The sequence below is a fragment of the Tachyglossus aculeatus genome, chromosome X2 (assembly GCF_015852505.1).
Source record: "Tachyglossus aculeatus isolate mTacAcu1 chromosome X2, mTacAcu1.pri, whole genome shotgun sequence".
NCBI classification, from domain to species: Eukaryota; Metazoa; Chordata; class Mammalia; order Monotremata; family Tachyglossidae; genus Tachyglossus; species Tachyglossus aculeatus.
The window spans coordinates 13961677-13981424 of NC_052100.1; the positions used below are offsets into that span (position 1 = coordinate 13961677).

The window sequence follows — 19748 nt, forward strand, 5'->3', positions numbered from 1 at the left end:
ACCCTGGGTGGCATAGAAGGAAGGCAGCAGGGTTCACGATGAATTCTCTCAGCTGCGGTGAAGCGGGGCTGAGGCGGCTCGGGTGCAGTTTAATTGCCCGTGGCTCAATGTGCACAGAGCATCTGGGAAGCAGGGGCCTTAGGTGGCACAGAGGGAAGGCAGCAGTGGCCCCAGAGGATTCACTCGGCCGCAATGCAGAGGCCGAGTGAATGATAGACTTCTGTGACCCCATATAGCTCTGTGCTACTGTGAACATTTCTGTAACATCTGGCTGATTCAGTGAAGCAGTTCAGAATAACCTGCACATCTCGGGTTGGTGCCCACCCACATTTAGCAATCCTTGAATAACTGTCTCTACGACTTCGGGTGATGGGCAAAGCCTGTGGAGTTGGAAGTATTTCCCAGGGGAGCATAAGACTATACTAACACCTAAATCCCATCAAGGAGTATTTTTGGCGAGGATCTTGTGGCAATAGAGAGGAATGAGATGCCATGACAACTTATCTACCTTTTTTTCCCCACCTTAACACAGTTATGCTGGGTGGGAAAGGTGAGGAGAAAGAAGACAACAGGATACCCAATACAGCTACTGGATGGAAAACTGAAATTGAGAAACTCAAGGCAAGGAGGGCGGAAGAAGCATTTTAAGGATCCAGTAAAACAAAACTTAAATATAAACACTGAATCCCAGCTAAAAACCTGGGGGGGGGGGGAGGGTTCAATTGCTGAGGACAGACCTGAATGGCACACTGCCCCATCATCAGGAAAGGACGAGTCTCTTTGAGCAAAAGCTACAGATGGAACGTGAGACATGGAGAGAAGTGAGAAAACAGCACGAAGCACTGCAAACATTACGCATATCCACATGTCGAGGGATTACCTTACAGTTTGGCCAAGACTGCCAATTCCACACTGGCTTTTTTCAGCCCCCACCACCACCACACTCATATGCAAACTTCACCTTCAGTGGTGTCTTCTTTGAATATGGAGAACAACTCTACATGTTCTTCTTCAGGATGGCAAATCCTATGGCATCTCCTCAGTGTTGAGGAAGAGTTTATATATGTCTGAGTAGGGTGCACCCTCCATGCTTGTAAATCTCAGCGGGTATCCCAAAAGGTCCAAGTGCTTTACGATTTTCCATGGCTCTGACTGCTGCAGTGACTTCCTGGGTCCCTCATGTTGTTCCTGACAGAAGACTCCATCATCACTTGCTTTCCTACGAATACTTTTGCATCTTGGAGCCATTTTCACCAAACCAATCTTGATGACTTCATCTGCCAATATGTGGTGCTTTGACATGTCTTAAGCGAGGCAACGTTCAAGCCAAGAGGTGGCAACAGACTGTTCAGAGGACACACTTAGCTCCACTGGGTGCACTGCCCCAATTCTATTTTTTTACGGCATTTGTTCAACACTTACTATGTGCCAGGCACTGTACTAAACACCAGGATAGATACAAGCTAATGAGGTTGAACACAGTCCATGTCTCACATGGGACTCACAGTCTTAATCCCCATTTTACAGATGAGGTAACTAAGGCACAGAAATTAAGTGACTTGTCCAAGGTCACACAGCGGACAAGTGGCAGAATCTGGATTAGAACCCTGGTCCTTCTGACTCCCAAGCCTGTGTGCACTTTCCACTAGGTCATGGTGCTTCTCTGATTTGATCAGAGATATGACATGATCTCTGATCTTCACTTCTCTAGATTCAGCCCCTTCCTCTCCACCCAAACTGCCATCACACAGGTCCAAGCACTTATCATATCTTCCAACTATTACATCACCCCCCTCACTGACCTCCCTGCCTTCTGTTTCTCTCCACTCCAGTCCTTACTTCACTCTCCTGCAAAGATCATTTAAAAAATAGTCCACGTCTCCCCACTCTTAAAAAACCTCCAATGATTGCCTATCCACCTCTGGAAACAGAAACTCCTCATCATTGGCTTTAAGGCACTCCTCTAAACTACATTCTAAGCTGCTCGTCTAGCCTCTGCACCCAGCTGATTTTTGAGCACCTGTGTGTGTGTCTATTACTTATTTTGTCTGTGTTGTGTTTTAATGCATGTCTTCAATCCTTTCTCCTCGCTTACACTATTAGATTGTCAAGGGACAGGCAGCATGTCTAATTCCCACCTATGTAATTCTCTCCCAACACTTAGTACAGTGCTCCACATAGAGCAAGCACTTAATAAAAGCTATTACTACTACTACCACCACCAACAACAACAACCAGCTCTTTCCCTCCTACTTAACTTCACTCCTCTTCCACTTCCATTTCACTCCTCCAACCCCAACCTATTTTCTGTGCCTTAATCTTGTCTCTCTCACTGTCAATCCCTTGCTCCTGTCCTCCTCACTGCATGGAACTCTCTCCCCTTTCCTATCCAACCCACCACCACTCTGTTCCTATCTGCAAAGTCCTACAAAAATCACATCTCGTCCAAGAAGTCTTCCCTAACTAACCTCTCAATTCTACACCCTATTCTTAATAATAACAGTAATAGTAATAATAATTGTGGTATTTGTTAAGTGCCAGGCACTGTATTAAATGCTGGGGTAGACACAAGATAATCGGGTTGGACACAGTCCCTGTCCCATACAGCGTTCACATTAATCCCCATTTTCCAGCTAAGGTAACTGAGGCACAGAAGTTTACTGAGCTAAGGTCACCCAGCAGAGAAGTGGCGGAGCCAGGATTCAAATCCCGGTCCTTTGACTCCCTGGGCCATGATTTTTCTACTAGGCCACACTACTTCCTCTCTTCTGCATTTCCCGCACTTGGGTCCGTACTAAGAATTTTGATACTCACCACTCCCCCAGTAGATTATAAACTCCTTGAGGACAAGGATCATGTCTTCCAATTCTACTGTCTACCAATAATAGGCTCTTAATACAGTGCTTGGCCCACAGTAAGTGCTCAATACATACCATAGATTGATTTTTTTTTTCCTACAAAAACTGGTCCCAAAACAGCCAACCTCCAGGCCCAAACCTGATAGTAAGTCCCAGAGTGTGTATGAAAGGATTCCTTAGTAATGTTGGGCCTAGAGACCAGAGGTAGGAGGCACTGAATAGTTATATGGGGATATAACCCCCCTCAACCGATTATCCCTTCCTTGGTGTTTGCATACCTGCTGTGGCATTTATTGAGCAACAGGGTTCTTTTCATCTTTCCCAACTCATGCTTTTTTCAAAATAAACAAGTCCAATGGAAAATTGTCTCAAAATACATACATTCATCATTCCATATTGCCCATTCACTCTATCCTTTCTTCTCAATTCCTCCCTTCTTCATGTGACTTCCTACCTCCTCTCAATGTTTGGTTGCTTCCTTCTCCCTCTGACTCTCCCCCCTCAATCATCAAGCAACAAAGAAATACTCAATGTAACCACACAAAAATGATTTGATTAACTATCATGCTTTGCATGGGATGATGATATTTTACCATCCCTTAGCAAGGGCTATGTACCTTTGGATGCACCTCGGTATATAGCACTTTGCAATTCACAAATATTTTTTAAAATGTTAATAGTAAGTCCTTAGAAAGCAGCAGTAAGTACCAAATACACACTCAAATCATCAGACACACACACACACACACACACACACACACACCTACTGGTGAATTTCACCATCAGTGGAGTTTTCATCGATTACAAAAGTCGGCAGTAAACTCTCAATATGAACTAGCTGTGACATCTAATAGAACATAAAGTCATATGGACAACTGGTATTTCAGCATTTACTGTTTGCTTGAGGCCACTACAGACTGTTATATTATCTACCTGAAATCACATGAAACTCTCTCACCCTGATTAATTCACTTTTGGAGACATTTTTCAGCAAACTGTCCACTTCCAAAAAAACCTCAGAAAAAACAGACAAAAATAGCAGTTGCCAGCCAAATCAGAGCCTTCATAACTAGCAATCTGTAGGACCAAAATTGCTTTTAATGAACAAAAGAATAACTTTATCTAGCTGGTGGACAATTAAGTCAGGTAGCCACACTGGGCCTCTTTTAGTCTTCCACATCAAAATTAAGTTCAGGGGTTGAGAAAAGGAAAGGCAAGAGGAATTCTTCATCTTCATTATATATTTATATGATCCTTAAAAAGTCTGAATCTTCCCAAATCTCTGCTACCTGCAGCTCTCTTACGCACTATGTCAGGTTCTTGAGTCAACAAGTCACTTACCCTTTAGTGCTGGACTTCATGCACGATGTGCATGCAAATATGGGTGTGATGCTCTATAAAGCACTTGGGAAAGTAAAACAAAAGCAAGAGAAATGACACCTGCCCACAGGGAGCTTACACTCTTAACATGACAGACAGATATTAAACTATTCACCAATAGGATAATCAGAATACTGACTGTGAAAACAATTATACATATGTACGTAAGTGCTGGATGAGAAAAATCGATAAATGCGAAGGGTTCGAGGTGGATGATGGGCTGATGTGACTTGGGATGTTGAGAGTAATTCTGGGAGCTAAGTGACCATCTAAGACATGAGATCTAGTGAACCATTTCTTCCAGCATGGCGGCTGACTGTTAAAATGAGCTCTTCAGTGACGATTGTGGCCACACAACAAAAGGCAGCAGAACTCTGAAGGGCTCCAAAAACCAGCGACGATCCCTCACACTCCAATTCAGCAGGCAGTGGTTACAGTTGGGGTCCGGTAAAATTCGGAGAGCTGCAGATCTCGGAGCTAGTGAGACCACTGAGCTGCCTGAGATGCAAGCTCTCCTCTGTCTCACAAGCACCAACATTTAAACCTCTGCCTTGCTCAACAGCCTCATGACCCCAAGTACCCAGACGTGTGCCCTTCGCACTTCTTAATCAGTAACAGATGGTCCGTGGGCTCCTGGCATTCGTACCCTGTATCTTCACCCAATGCAGAAGGTCCTGGGCCTTTCTCCTGTGGGTTGAACCCTGGTGAGTACAAACACCCTATCAGTCACACCCTATAGAGCTGCAGTAATAGTACTTATTGACTGCCCACTAGGTGCAACGCACAGTCTCCTAGAGGGAATGACAGATGAGAATTAAGGACTGAAAACCCGGTGTGAAGGAACTGATTAGAGTATGAGTGGTTCGCGCAGCACCACTAGCACTCTCTCTTCCCTGTCAAACACATTCCCGTTGAAGGCATGTGACTAGGCAAGAACAGATGCAGCACAGTGTGAAGTTCATGGGAAGTTTTTTTTTTTAATACTCGTGACCCATTAACAGCACGGCATCGTGTTGATGCTGTGCCACAGTGCCATGACTCAAAAGGCAGTTGCCTTGGTAGCTACTGAGATCCTTGCTGCCCACATCAGCTAACTATTTTTCAGGAGCCCTCTGGACCTGTCAGCCTTGCACAATGCCTTAGTTGGTCCAGCAAGGCAGAAAGCCTCACCACCCAGAGCACTGACCAAAAGGCAGAACTGGGACTAGAACCGAGAACCCGGCTCTCCTGTCCTCACCAGCCTCTAGACGGTAAGCTCGTTGTGGGCAGGGAACATGTCTACCAACTCTGTTATACTGTGGTCTCCCAAGTGCTTGGGACAGTGCTCTGCACCCAGTAAGCACTCAAATACCACTGACTGACTTACCTCCTATCTTCTTCCACTGAACCAACAGTACAGTACTGGGTTGCACTGTACTAAACATTTGGGAAAGTACCAGAGAAACATCAACCCCCTGACCTTCTAAAAATACCTGAGTCCCCTCTTCTTCTCCTCTCCCTGACTGCCATCTCAACAACTCACTCTCGTAACTCCTTCCCTTCTGCCTTGAACTACACTCACAACTCCACTGTGCTCAAAAATTAAAAAACCAAAAACAACCCCTTCAGCAGACCACAGTGCCCTCATCTCTCTCCTCCCATTCCTGTCCAAGCTCTATGAGTAGGCTGTACACACTTGTGGCCTCCAACTCCCTCTCTGACCCTCAGAAGTCTGGTTTCCAACCTTTCCCTCCACCGAGCTCACTCTCCACAAGGTCACCAATGGGCTTCTTGCCAAATCTAATGTACTCTAATCGGTCCCAATCTTCCTCGAACTTGGCCTGATTCTACCAACTCTTGTTCTGTACTCCCCCAACTGCTTAGAACAGTGCTCTGCACAAAATAAGCATTTCAATGGCTTCAATCATCATATGCAGATAGATGAATGACTCCCAAATTTACTAGCCTGACCTCTCTCCTTCTCTGCAACCTCACATTTCCTCCTGCCTTCAGAACATCTCTGCCTGGATATCCTGACAGTATCTCAAACTCAAAATTCCAAACGTGCCCACCTGCTCCTCCAAGTCCTCTCCTCCAACTAACTTTCCCATCACAGTTCACAACTCTGCCATCCTCTCCGCCTCTCAAGCCCTCAACCTTGGTATTATCCTTGACACCTCCCACTCTTTCAACCCCTATCTTCAGTTTGCCACTAAATCCTGTTGGTTCTTCCTTCACGTCATTTCCAGAATCCATTCCCTCTACCAAGCAGCTATGATATTGGCCCGGGCACTTGTCATATTCCGGATTGACCACTGTATCAGCCTCCTCACTGATCTCCCGGCTCCAAACCTCTCCACTCTCCAGGTAAGAATTCACTCTACTACCCCAATTATTTTTCTAAAACATTCTGCCCACTTCTCCCCATTCCTCAAAAACTACCAATGGTTTGCCCGTCCTCTCCAGATCAAACTCCTGGCCATTGATTGGATTCAAGGCATTCAATCAGCTCTGATCTCCACATCCACTCTTTCCCCACTATACTCCAGTTCTCACAATCCGTTCCTCTCAAGCTAACCCACTCACCGTGTCTTGTTCTCATTTCTCCCACTATGGACCTCTTGTTCATGTCTTCCCTGCTGTCTGGAACTTCCTCCCCCCTTCATATCTTCAGCTTTCCCCATCTTCAAACCCCTTCTGAAATCACAACTCCTCCAGGAGGCCTTCTCCCTATTTTATATCCCCCAACTACTATCGCAGCATTTCTTTCAGCCATCTTAGCACTTAGGTACTCATAAACCCCTACGTGCTTAAATTATAGAATTTAAGCACGTACCTTTGTGACTTCCTCCTATCTGCAACTTATTTTTAGTGCCTGCTTCCCTTGCTATATTGTAAGCTCCTTGAGGGCAGAGATCATGTCTACCAATTCTCCTATACTCTCCTAAGCACTTAGTGCACTCTACACACAGCAGGTGCGCAACAAGTACTACAAATTGAAGGAACTTACATTGTAATGGGGGTTACGGGGGAGACACACAAAAATACAAATAGGGCAGTTAGAATATAGATAATTGATTGTACAATTGATTACACACATTTACAGCTGAGGAAGGGTATAAATAATGTACCTCATGTTAACAGGGGGCTTTGGGGAATGCTTTGTGCTGAGTTTCATGGCCGTGAGCTGGCCAGGTAAAACTCATCACAGTCTGTTACTTACCCTTAGTATAAAAATAAGAGGAATCTGCTTCCTCCAAACACACACACACACACACACACACACACACACACACACACACACACACTGTGTGAAGAGTTACAAACACTTCATAGTATTTTTTGTTGTTTCAACTGTCCTCTCAGCTTCTTCCAGTTGCAAAATAGTTTATCACCCAGGCCTCTCAGTTCCCATCAAGTCCCGTTTACAAGTTACTCCAAAATTTCTCTGTCCTTATAAGCTGCTTTCCTCTTTCACTAAATACCAAAGAGTACAGAGAAAGGGTCAACTAACCTACTTTACCATTCTTAGACACTTCAAAACATGACTAGTAAGAGATACCAACTCTAAATACAAATAAAAATACTACACATTCCAGAAAACCCCGGGGCCAAAACACAACAAAAAACCACATAAAAAAATCCCCTAGTCATTATACTAGCGTATAAATGGGAGATTATCTGAGAAATCAAAAAGGAAATGGATAGATACCTGCTTAAAGTAGAATAGATGAAAGGAGAGAAAAGTGACCAGCTCTAACTGGAAAAGTATTATTACCTGCTTGCCTAGCCTCCCCTTGTCCTCAGTCTTTACATCTGTAGATTCATTAAAAATCCGGAGACATTCTTCCATTGGGTCAGAATCATAGTCTACGTCTTTCTCCAAAATGGAATAGTCAATATCATCTGAGGTCATGGAGGACGAAGAGGACGTAGCGGGCCAGGAACGTTTGGGGTGCTTTACCCCCTCATCACTCTGCGAACTCCAGTCACCTTCGTCTCCATCTGAATCTGACCTGGTGTTTGCAAGAACAGCAGGCATAGACTGAGATGCCCTTTCGCCCTCGTCTCCACTCTCATCACCAAAGAGATCAACATGACTCAATGGCCATTTCTTTTGGCTAGATTTGCCCTTGGAATTTTCTTTTAGGGAATTTGCTTTCTCCTCTTCCAGCCTGCCAGATGCAGGGGCCTTTCCCCCTTTATCATCTATACATTTACTACTAGATGCGCTTTTCCCACTTTTCGTACCAGCTGCCTTTAACGAAGAGCCTTTTTTGCTAATTGCTCTTTTCTCTGTGTTGAGATTATCATTCTTGCTTTTTTCTGAGTTAAGCTTTGGTTTCTCCACTTTAGTCATATCTACCTTTTCAGATTTTTGCTGTGCAGGTTTGGTAATATTCCCATCTGTCCTGGCATTTGTACTTTTCTCATGTTTTGTTTTTGCCTTCTCTTTGCTTGCTTTGTCTTTCTCTAGGATTTTACATTTTTCTTTCCTGTTCATCCTATTCTTATGGCTAGAGGTCCTACTGTAATCTGGCTTTTTCATTTTCATTTTGTTGCCCTTACTGCCATTCCCCTCCTCTTCATTTGTCCTAGAAGGCACCTTGGTGGCTTTCACGGTTCTCTCAGGAGGATCTTGGCCTAGATTTTTGCATGTACGCTGGAGATCCTCCATATCATATTGCACTGCCATTTCCTTCTTTCCACAGGAGTCTGCAGCCTCAAGCTTGGAGTGCTTTCCTTTGGTGGACAATCCATCGTTGGTCACGCTCTCTAAACCAATTCTAGATTTCAACGGGCTAACAGGGCTTGGTTCTTCTTCAGAGTCAGAAAACTTGGCATCTGTCTCATAACCGCTGAGGTCATCACAGTGCTTCTTGAGTGCGAGAGGGTAGCACTCATCTTGACTTGATCCCCTTCTCCGTTTGGTCCCCTTCCGATCTTTTGAGTTGGTTTTGCTTAAAAGTCTGGCAGAGTAATTTGAAAGAGGGTCATATTCTAAATCCGTCAAAGGTTTAGAGTTATCAATTACATACTTGCTGTTGGGAACAGTTTGGCTATATTTTCTGGGCTGGGCCACAGCCCTGGGAACGTATTCCAGAGCACTGCCTTTGGACTTTGATTTGTCGGAAGAATCCAAGGTATATTTGTTTGATTTATTAACAGCAGCAAGAGGAGTTGGGTGGTAGTCTGTGTTATTTAAGCAATAACTACCTGGATTATATTCTAAAGAATCAGCTAAGGAGTCAATTATTGGCCCAGCAGTGTTAGTGGGGCTTTTGGAAATGCTAGGTGAGGCCTCAGAAGTGTTGTACTCCTTGGTGTTCTCCAAAAGCTCTTCATATTTCTTCTGTTCACGCTCAACCTCATTTCTGACTACTTCGATGGCTTTATTAACCAATTCCAGCTCCAGAATCCCAGCACTTGGCTTGGCAATTTCCCCCAAGGATCCATTTTCTATTCTAGATGATGGTTTAGGAAGTTCTGGATTGTATGGATCATAACCAAGCTCTGAAATGGAAGCGGGGAGGGGGGGAAAAAAAACACAAAATATACTGAGTTCTTAGGAGGACAGGTACTATCAAGAGTATCTATTGAGTGTCTACTGTATTAAAATAGAGGACTGATTATAACGCTACTTTTTCAAAGGAGAGCCTGCTTTAATAGTCTGAAAAACAGTTCAGAGTTAAGAAAAAAAATCATCCTAGCCCTAACTCGCTCTCAGAGCTCTCTTTAAAAATTGGGGAAACTACTACACACTTGAGGGTGACTGTTGGCTAATAATGATAAGCCTCCCACAGCTGATGGTCAGTACTGAACTATTTTGGAAATATTTTTAAATCGTAGTAAATGAGAAAAGATCAACATAAGAGATACTGAAATTGTACACTGGCTACTGCATATAGGTCCACTCTGTTTTATTAAGGCTGGGGTTCTTAAACCTCATGATAAGAAAAAGACACATTCTAGAAGTACACGCACCTCAGCCTGACATCATGCACACATGCGAACAACCATTTTTTCCAGCATTACATCATGTTCTAAAAGATACGGCTACTCTTTCAAGTGGGTATCAACTGCACTCCCTTACATTTCTTCCCTAGCCTCCTCTCTCTCTCTCTCTCGTCCCCCTCTCCACTACATTAGACAGGCATATGCTGTTGGAACTTTCCCAATTCTCTAAGAATTCTCTCCAGAACATATACTGAAAACACATTTAGACCGTGAGCCCACTGTTGGGTAGGGACTGTCTCTATATGTTGCGAATTTGTACGTCCCAAGCGCTTAGTACAGTGCTCTGCACACAGTAAGCGCTCAATAAATACGATTGATGATGATGATTCCAGAAGAGCTGAAGTGTACTTATTTCTCCTACCTGCTTTTATGCACTTAATGGTCTAACAAAGTGTTTGCCAGGAAGTACAAAACGCGGAGCTGGATTTCATTCTACAATAGCTAGTAATTTGTTTGTCAATGCTAAAGCTCTGACTCCAGAATCTTTACTGCGGGATTTGCAGCAAAATAAACCATTTCCTCTTTCCTCAACTGAACCATTTCCTCTTTCCTCAACTGAATTTACTGTAGTAACGGGAAAGCAAGGGAATATAAGGAAAGTAGCAGGGCCCGGTGGAAAGAGCACAAACCTAGGCGTCAGAGAACCTGGGTCCTAATCACAGCTCCAACTCTTGCATGTGTGTGACCCTGGGCAAGTCACCTAACTTTTCTGAACCTTGGTTTCCTCATCCATAGAATGGGGACTAAACAACTGTTCTCCCTCCTACCTTGGACTGTGAGCCCAATGAAGGACGGGGGCTGTGTCCAACCTGATTATCTTGTATCCACCCCAGTACTTAATACAGTGCTTTAATCAATCTATCAATGGTATGTATTGAGCACTTACTATGTGCAAAGCACTCACTGGACTAAGTCCTTGGGAGAGTACAATGCAACTGGTGGGCAGGTTCCGGCCCTCTACAAGCTTGCAGTTTAGAGTATCTGTGCTTGGCACACAGTAAGCACTTAAATACCACCATTATTATAGCTCTCCATCCAAAAGGTATGCTTTGCATTAGAGGGGATGTCTAATATGTCCCATCAACAAATATTAGCATAACAAAAATGGAAAGAAACAATCTCTCTCAGAGTGAACCATTTGCCCCCATCAGGACAATTCTCTTCCACCACATCACTTTTCTAAAGCTACCAATCAATCGTATTTATTGAGCGCTTACTGTGTGCAGAGCACTGTACTAAGTGCTCAGATCCTAAGACTACCAATTTTCCTCAAAAGCTGGCAAATTTCTATTTGGTATCTTAGGATGCTGTTCTTGGTTTAATTTCCTGGTGCTAAACATCCTGTGCGCATCCAATAAATAACTATTAATGTTGAGCATCTGAATTTTTTAAAATTCTAAAATATTTGGAAACTTTTTGACTTGGAAATCAATAGCTCTCTTCCCTCATACTTCTTTCCTAGCTTCAACTCTCACTTTCTTCCCGTTCCACTTCAGCAGGGTCAGCTTCAGACATTTGGCCACCTGAAGGAGGGAGCAAAAGGGCCACCCCCATATTCCACATGATGCCATCACATCATGCTGCAACACAAAACAACATACCCACATTATGGGCAGCTTTTCACAGAAGAGATTCTTTTCTGTCGCTGCGACCCACACAGCTGCTTCTCAACTGAGCACTCAGGACAGTTTGGTACTGAGACTCCAACCTACTCCTAAGACAGCACTTCCTTCTAGTTGCCATCTTTGTAAAAGTCCCTCCCGGCTACCACCTTTGGATCACTCCACGCAGTCCGCCATCTTCGCAAAGTCCCACATGCCTTTCCGTTTTCCCCATGCCTCCCTGCCCACTACCTCGAGACAGCAGCTTGCTATGCTCATCATCTGAAGCCATACCTGTAATAAAGTAGCAGCTACCTATGGCGGGATGGAAAAGGGAAGTGGTAGCTGAGGCTCCCTGGGGATTTGCCCGACCATGAGGTTTCTTGTCAAACAGAGACAGCGTCGTGTGAAGAATAAAAAAATAGGCTGCAAAACAGCTCCATCATCTTCTGGCTATTCCAGAAGATGAAGCACCTACAGCTACCTTTTGAACTTCTGGAAACTAAGACACTGACACGACTGGACGTTTCAGTTGGGGTGAGCCCAGAGTCCCTGCTCTAGAACACAGTTACCTTAAAGTCTACTTTAAGTCTACTCTTGGCTGGACTCAATCAATACTACTTGTTGAACACTTACCCCAGAAAAGCCACTCAGAGCGTCTGGGCAGAACGAACACCTGCAGCTAAGCTACCTCTCCTTTTGGAGCTGGAAAGCATCCAGAGGTGAAGCCCTAATGTCAGTTACACCTAATTTCCACTATTGGCAGGACACAGACCTCAGCCCTGTGACCTGAGGAGTTCTGATCAAACCTCCCTGTGCTGTGAGACCTCACCAGAGGCTCTTCTCACCCCTGGCCCTGGCACTAGTGAGAAGAAGCCATTGCATTCCTTCCCAGCCCAGTAGTGCCAGAGCTATCTGTCAGCAGCGGTGCCAAGGATAAGCCAGCTGAGCCCAGGTGTGGCGGACAGCACTGGGCAGGGAAGGGGTACAACATCTCTGGACGGCTTGCCCTTGCCAGAGCCATGGGAACAGACCAACCCCACAACCTGGGGGCGGACTGGCTATGTGGCAACAGTGCCCAAGGAGGAAGGTGAGACAGTGATGAACCAGTGAGAAGGATAAGTTCTTTCATTGAGCAGCTACGTACAGAGCACTGTACTAGGCATTTGGGAGAGTAGAACAGGAGAAGAAACACAATCAAGTGCCCTCTTACATTCCTCTCCCCTTTCCCCTCTCATTCCACAATTCAGTCATTCAATCATATTTATTGAGCGCTTACTGTGTGCAGAGTACTGTACTAAGTGTTTGGGAACGTACAACAATAAACAGTGACATTCCCTGGCCACAAGAAGATCACAATCTAGAGGTGGGGGAGACAGACATTAAAACAAGTAAATAAAATTACTGATAAATACATAAGTGCTTTGGGGCTGGGAGGGGGGGAAGAGCAAAGGGATAAAGAAAATTACAGATATGTACATAAGTGCTTTGGGGCTGGGAGTGGGGGAAGAGCAAAGGGAGCAAGTCCGGGTGACGCAGAAGGGAGTGGGAGATGAGGAAAAGTGGGGCTTAGTCCGGGAAGGCCTCTTGGAGATGTGCCTTCAATAAGGCTTTGAAGTGGGGGAGAGTGGTTGTCTGTCTGATTAGAAAAGGGAGGGCATTCCAGGCCAGAGGCAGGATGTGGGCTACGGGTCAGCAGCAAGACAGGCATGGTCGAGCCACAGTGAGAAGGTTAGCACTAGAGGAGAGAAGTTTGCGAGCTGAGTTGCAAAAGGAGAGAAATGAGGTGAGGTAGGAGGGAGCAAGGTGATGGAGTGCTTTAAATAATAATAATAATAATAATGATGGTGTTTGTTAAGAGCTTACTATGTGCCATGCACTGTTCTAAGTGCTGGGGTACATACAAGGTCATCAGGCTGTCCCACTTGGGGCTCATAATCTTAATCCCCATTTTGCAGATGAGGTAACAGGCACAGAGAAGTTAAGTGACTTGCCCAAAGTCACCCAGCTGACAAGAGGCAGAGCCGGGACTGGAACCCATGACCTCTGACTCCCAAGCCCGGGCTCTTTCCACTGAGCCACGCTGCTTCCTAAAGCCAATGGAGAGGAGTTTTTGTTTGATGAAGAGGAGGATGGGGAAACCAATGGAGTTTTTTGAGGAGTGGGGTGACGTACCCAGAACGTTTTTGTAGAAAAATGATCCAGGCAGTAGAGTGAAGTATGGACTGGAGTGGGGAGAGACAAGAGGCTGGGAGGTCAGCAAGGAGGTTGATGCAGTAATCCAGGCAGGAGAGGATGATGAGTGATTGCATTAACATGGTAGCAGTTGGGATGTAGAGAAAAGGACGGATTTTAGTGATGTCATTAATGGTGAACTGACAGGATTTAGGGATTGATTGAATAAGTGAGTTGAATGAAAGAGATTAGTCAAGGATACAGGCTTGTGAGACAGGAAGGATAGTGGTGTCATCTACAGTGATGGGAAAGTCAGGAGGAGGACAGGGTTTGGATGGGAAGATAAGTTCTGTTTTGGACATGTTAATTTTGAGGTGATGGAAGGACCCATCCATCTTTCTGAGCGCCTCACACCCCACCTCGCCTCCCTTTCCTCTCTACCCGATCTTGATGATCAGATTACTGCTTTCAACTCTACCCTCTCTACTCAGCTCGACTCTCTCACTCCCCTTTCCCTTCGTCACTCTCGTACCACTAACCCACAGCCCTGGGTCACTGCCACTGTCCGCCTCCTTCGCTCTTATGCTTGAGCTGCTGAACGCTGCTGGCGAAAGTCTGAACACCGTGCCAACCTCATTCATTTCAAGTTTATCCTTTCCTGCCTTAACTCTGCCCTCTCCTCTGCCAGACAAAACTATTTCTCCTCCCTTATTGACATCCATACCCATCATCCCCGTCAGCTCTTCTGTACATTCAACTCCCTTCTCAGGCCCCCGGTTCCTCCCCCTCCTCCTTCCCTCACCCCCAACGATCTGGCCTCCTACCTTCCTTAATAAAATTAAATCCATCAGGTCTGAGCTCCCCAAAGTCACTCCTCCTCCTTCTCTAACCCCCCGGCTCTCAACCCTCTCCGCTACTCTCCCATCCTTCCCAGCAGTATCCTCAGATGAGATATCCTCCCTCCTCTCAAGTGCTACTCCAGCCACCTGTGCTTCTGACCCCACTCCCTCTCATCTTATGAAATCTCTCACTCCGTCCCTCCTCCCCTCCTTAACTTCCATCTTCAACCGCTCACTCTCCACTGGTTCCTTCCCCTCTGCCTTCAAACACGCCCATGCTTCTCCCATCCTAAAAAAACCTCTCTTGACCCCACCTCACCTTCGAGTTATCACCCTATCTCCTTCCTACCATTCCTTTCCAAACTCCTTGAACGAGTTGTCTACACGCGCTGCCTCGAATTCCTCAACGCCAACTCTCTCCTCGACCCCCTCCAATCTGGCTTCCATCCCCTACATTCCACGGAAACTGCCTTCTCAAAGGTCACCAATGACCTCCTGCTTGCCAAATCCAACGGCTCCTACTCTAACCTAATATTCCTCGACCTCTCAGCTGCCTTCGACACTATGGACCACCCCCTTCTCCTCAACACGCAATCCAACCTCGGCTTCACAGACTCTGTCCTCTCCTGGTTCTCCTCATCTCTCCGGCTGTTCATTCTCAGTCTCTTTAGTGGGCTCCTCCTCCCCCTCCCATCCCCTTATTGTAGGGGTTGCTCAAGGGTCAGTTCTTGGTCCTCTTCTGTTCTCTATCTACACTCACTCCCTTGGTGAACTCATTCGCTCCCACGGCTTCAACTATCATCTCTACGCTGATGACACCCAAATCTACATCTCCGCCCCTGCTCTCTCTCCCTCCCTCCAAGCTCATGTCTCCTCCTGCCTTCATGACACCTCCATCTGGATGTCTGCCTGCCATCTAAAATTCAATATGTCCAAGTCTGAACTCCCTATCTTCCCTCCCAAACCCTGCCCTCTCCCTGACTTTCCCATCACTGTTGACGGAACTACTATCCTTCCCGTCTCACAAGCCAGCAACCTTGGTGTCATCCTCGACTCTGCTCTCTCGTTCACCCCTCACATCCAATCCGTCACCAAAACCTGCCAGTCTCACCTCTGCAACATCGCCAAGATCCGCCCTTTCCATCCAAACCGCTACCCTGCTGGTTCAGTCTCTCATCCTATCCCGACTGGATTACTGCATCAGCCTCCTCTCTGATCCCCCATCCTCCTGCCTCTCCCCACTTCAGTCTATACTTCACGCTGCTGCCAGGGTCATCTTTGTGCAGAAACGCTCTGGGCATGTTACTCCCCTCCTCAAAAATCTCCAGTGGCTACCAGTCAACCTACCCATCAGGCAAAAACTCCTCATTCTCGGTTTGAAGGCTCTCCATCACCTCGCCCCCTCCTACCTCACCTCCCTTCTTTCCTTCTACAGCCCAGCCCGCACCCTCCGCTCCTCTGCCACTAACCTCCTCACTGTGCCTCATTCTCGCCTGTCCTGCCATCGACCCCCGGCCCACGTCCTCCCCCTGGCCTGGAATGCCCTCCCTCAGCACAGCCGCCAAGCTAGCTCTCTACCTCCCTTCAAAGCCCTACTGAGAGCTCACCTCCTCCAGGAGGCCTTCCCAGACTTAGCCCCTCCTCCCCCTCCCCATCCCCCCGCCTTACCTCCTTCCCCTCCCCACAGCACCTGCATATATGTTTGTACATATTTATTACTCTATTTATTTGACTTGTACATATTTACTATTCTATTAATTTTATTTTGTTAATATGTTTTGTTTTGCTGCCTGTATCCCCCTTCTAGACTGTGAGCCCGCTGTTGGGTAGGGACCATCTCTATATGTTGCCAACTTGTACTTCCCAAGCACTTAGTACAGTGCTCTGCACACAGTAAGCGCTCAATAAATACGATCAAATGAATGAATGAATGACATCCAAGTAAAGATGTTTTAAAGGTAGGAAGAGATGTTAGACTGGAGACGGGGAGAGAGATCAGAGCTGGAGATGTAGATTTGGGTGTCATCTGCATAGAAGTGGTAGTTGAAAACATGGGAACAAATCTCCCCCCTTCTACACTGTGAGCCCATTATGGGCAGGGATTGTTTCTGTTGCTGAATAGTACTTTCCAAGCGCTTAGTACAGTGCTCTGCACAAAGTAAGCACTCAATATGACTGAATAAATGAGTTCTCCAAGGGAGTGAGTGTAGATAGAGACTAGAAGGGGACCCAGAACTGAACCTTGAGAGATCCCCACTGTTAGGGGGTGGGGGGCAGAGAAGGAGACCGCGAAGGAGGCTGAGAATGAACAGCCAGAGGCATCTGTACTTCCCAAGCGCTTGGTACAGTGCTCTGCACACAGTAAGCGCTCAATAAATACGACTGAATGAATAAGAGGAGAACCAGGAGAGGACAAAGTCAGTGAAGCCATGGCTGTATAACATTTCCAGGAGAAGAGAGTGTTCCACAGTGCCCGAGGCAGCTGAGAGGTCAAGGAGGATTAGGATGGAGTAGAGGCCATTGGATTTGGCAAGATCATTGGTGACCTTTGAGAGGGTGGTTTCTATGGAGTGAAGGGGACAGAAGCCAGATTGGAGGGGGTCAAGTAGAGAATTTGAGGAGAGGAATTTGAGAAAGCAGATGTAGGCAACTCACTCAGGGATTTTGGAGAGGAATGGTAGGAGGGAGATGGGGTGATAACTGGAGGGAGCCGTAGGGTCAAGGGAGGGGGTTTTTAAGATAAGGGAGACGTGCATGTTTGAAAGCTCACCTCCCTTCTCTCCTTCTACAGCCCAGCCCGCACCCTCCGCTCCTCTGCCGCCACTAACCTACTAATCACTGCACCTCATTCTTGCCTGCCCCGCCGCTGACCCCCAGACCACGTTCTTCCCCTGGCCTGGAATGCCCTCCCTCCACAAATCCGCCAAGCTAGCTCTCTTCCTCCCCTCAAAGCCCTACTGAGAGCTCACCTCCTCCAGGAGGCCTTCCCAGATTGAGACCCCTTTTCCCTCTCCTCCTCCCCATCCCCCCCGCCCTACCTCCCTCCCCTCCCCACAGCACTTGTATATATTTGTACAGATTTATTACTCTATTTATTTTACTTGTACATATTTACTATTCTATTTACTTTGTTAATGATGTGCATATAACCTTAATTCTATTTGTTCTGACAAATTTGACACCTGTCTACATGTTTTGTTTTGTTGTCTGTCTCCCCCTTCTAGACCGTGAGCCCGTTGTTGGGTAGGGACCGTCTCTGTATGCTGCCGACTTGTACTTCCCAAGCGCTTAGTACAGTGCTCTGCACACAGTAAGTGCTCAATAAATACGATTGAATGAATGAATGAATGAAAGCAGTGGGGAAGAAGTCGTTGGAGAGTGAATGGTTGAAGGTGGCTGTTAAGGAGGGAAGAAGGGAGGGAGCAAGAGTTTTGATGAGGTGTGAAGAAATGGAGTATGACGCACATGTGGAGGGGGTGGCTTGAGACGAGGCAGGAGATGTCCTCTAGAGAAATTGTTGTGAAGGACGGGAGAGTTGTAGAGGGGGTTGGAAGGGGGAGGATCTGAGGAAGGGCTGGGAGGATGTCCCACCCACCTTAAAAAGAAATGTTGGAATGCTTGGAGCCTATTGTATACAAAGCACTATATGCAGAGCGAAGGAGATGTTTTAGGAAGATGATCTGGTTCCGGCAGGAGCGGTTTTGGAAAGATTAACTAGACTTCAGGACTGAAGAGGGGAGTGGCTGGAGGCAGGAAACACAGGGAGGCAGCTGATACAACAATCTACCCATGAGATAATTAGAACATGAACCAGTGTGGTGATAGTTTGGGAGAAAAGAAAGGCAGCAGATCTGAAAAATACTGTGAAGATAGAGCCAGCATGATAGAGCAACAAAATGTCCGTGAGAGTTAAAAGAGTGAGGAATCAAAGGTGGAACCAAGGTTGTGGGTTTCTGGGGGCAAGAAGATGGTGGTGTTGTTGAGATGGGATCCTTAGGAGAATGGATGGGGTTTACGAGGAAAGAGTCATGCATTCAATTGTATTTATTGGATGCCTACTGTGTGCAGAGCACTGTATTAAGCACTTGGGAGAGTACACTACAACAATAACCAGACACATTCCCTAACCACAACGAACTTACAAGTCTAGAGGGGGAGATGGACATTAATATAAATAAATTATAGATATAAACATAAGTGCTGTGCGGCTGGGAGGGGGGGAATGAATAAAGGGAGCAAGTCAGGGCAACGCAGAAGGGAGTGGGAGAAGAGGAAAGAACTTAGAAGGCTGCTCGGAGGAGATGTGTCTTCAATAAGGCTTTGAAGGTGGGGAAAGTAATTGACTGTCAGAATTGAGGAGGGAGGGCGTTCCAGGAAAGGGAGGATGCGGGCGACAGGCTGGCAGTGAAATAGATGAGACTGAGGTACAGTGAGAAGGTTGGAATTAGAGGAGTAAAGTGTGTGGGCTGGGTTGTAGTAGGAGAGAAGTAAGGTGAAGTAGGAGAAGACTTTGATTGAGTGTTTTGAAGCCAATGGTGAGGAGTTTTTGCGTGATGCGGAGGTAGATGGACAACCACTGGAGTTTCTTGAGGATTAGGGAAACACGGCCTGAACGTTTTTGTAGAAAAATGATCCGGGAAGCAGAGTGAAGTATGGACTGGAATGGGGAGAGACAGGAGGCTGGGATATCAGCAAGAAGGCAAGGTGGGGTAGGATAAGTGATTGTATTAATGGTAGCGGTTTGGACAGAGATTGTGAAGATGGAACTGACAGGATTTAGTGATGGATTGAGTATGTGGGTTGAATGAGAGAGAGAAGCCAAGGAAAACCCCATGGTTACAGACTTGTGAAAGAGGAAGGATGGTGGGTGATGCTCTCAAAACTACCCACTCTACTAA

The 19748-nt window shown here is 46.2% G+C and overlaps 1 protein-coding gene across 1 annotated transcript in view; it reads right to left on the reverse strand.

The window, feature by feature from the left end:
* REXO1 (RNA exonuclease 1 homolog) overlaps window positions 1-19748 on the reverse strand; it is a 123164-nt gene that overhangs the window by 75729 nt on the left and 27687 nt on the right. Inside the window, exon 2 of the mRNA XM_038770601.1 lies at window positions 7996-9731. Coding sequence (XP_038626529.1) covers window positions 7996-9731 — 1736 coding nt within the window. The remainder of the gene's footprint in view (window positions 1-7995; window positions 9732-19748) is intronic.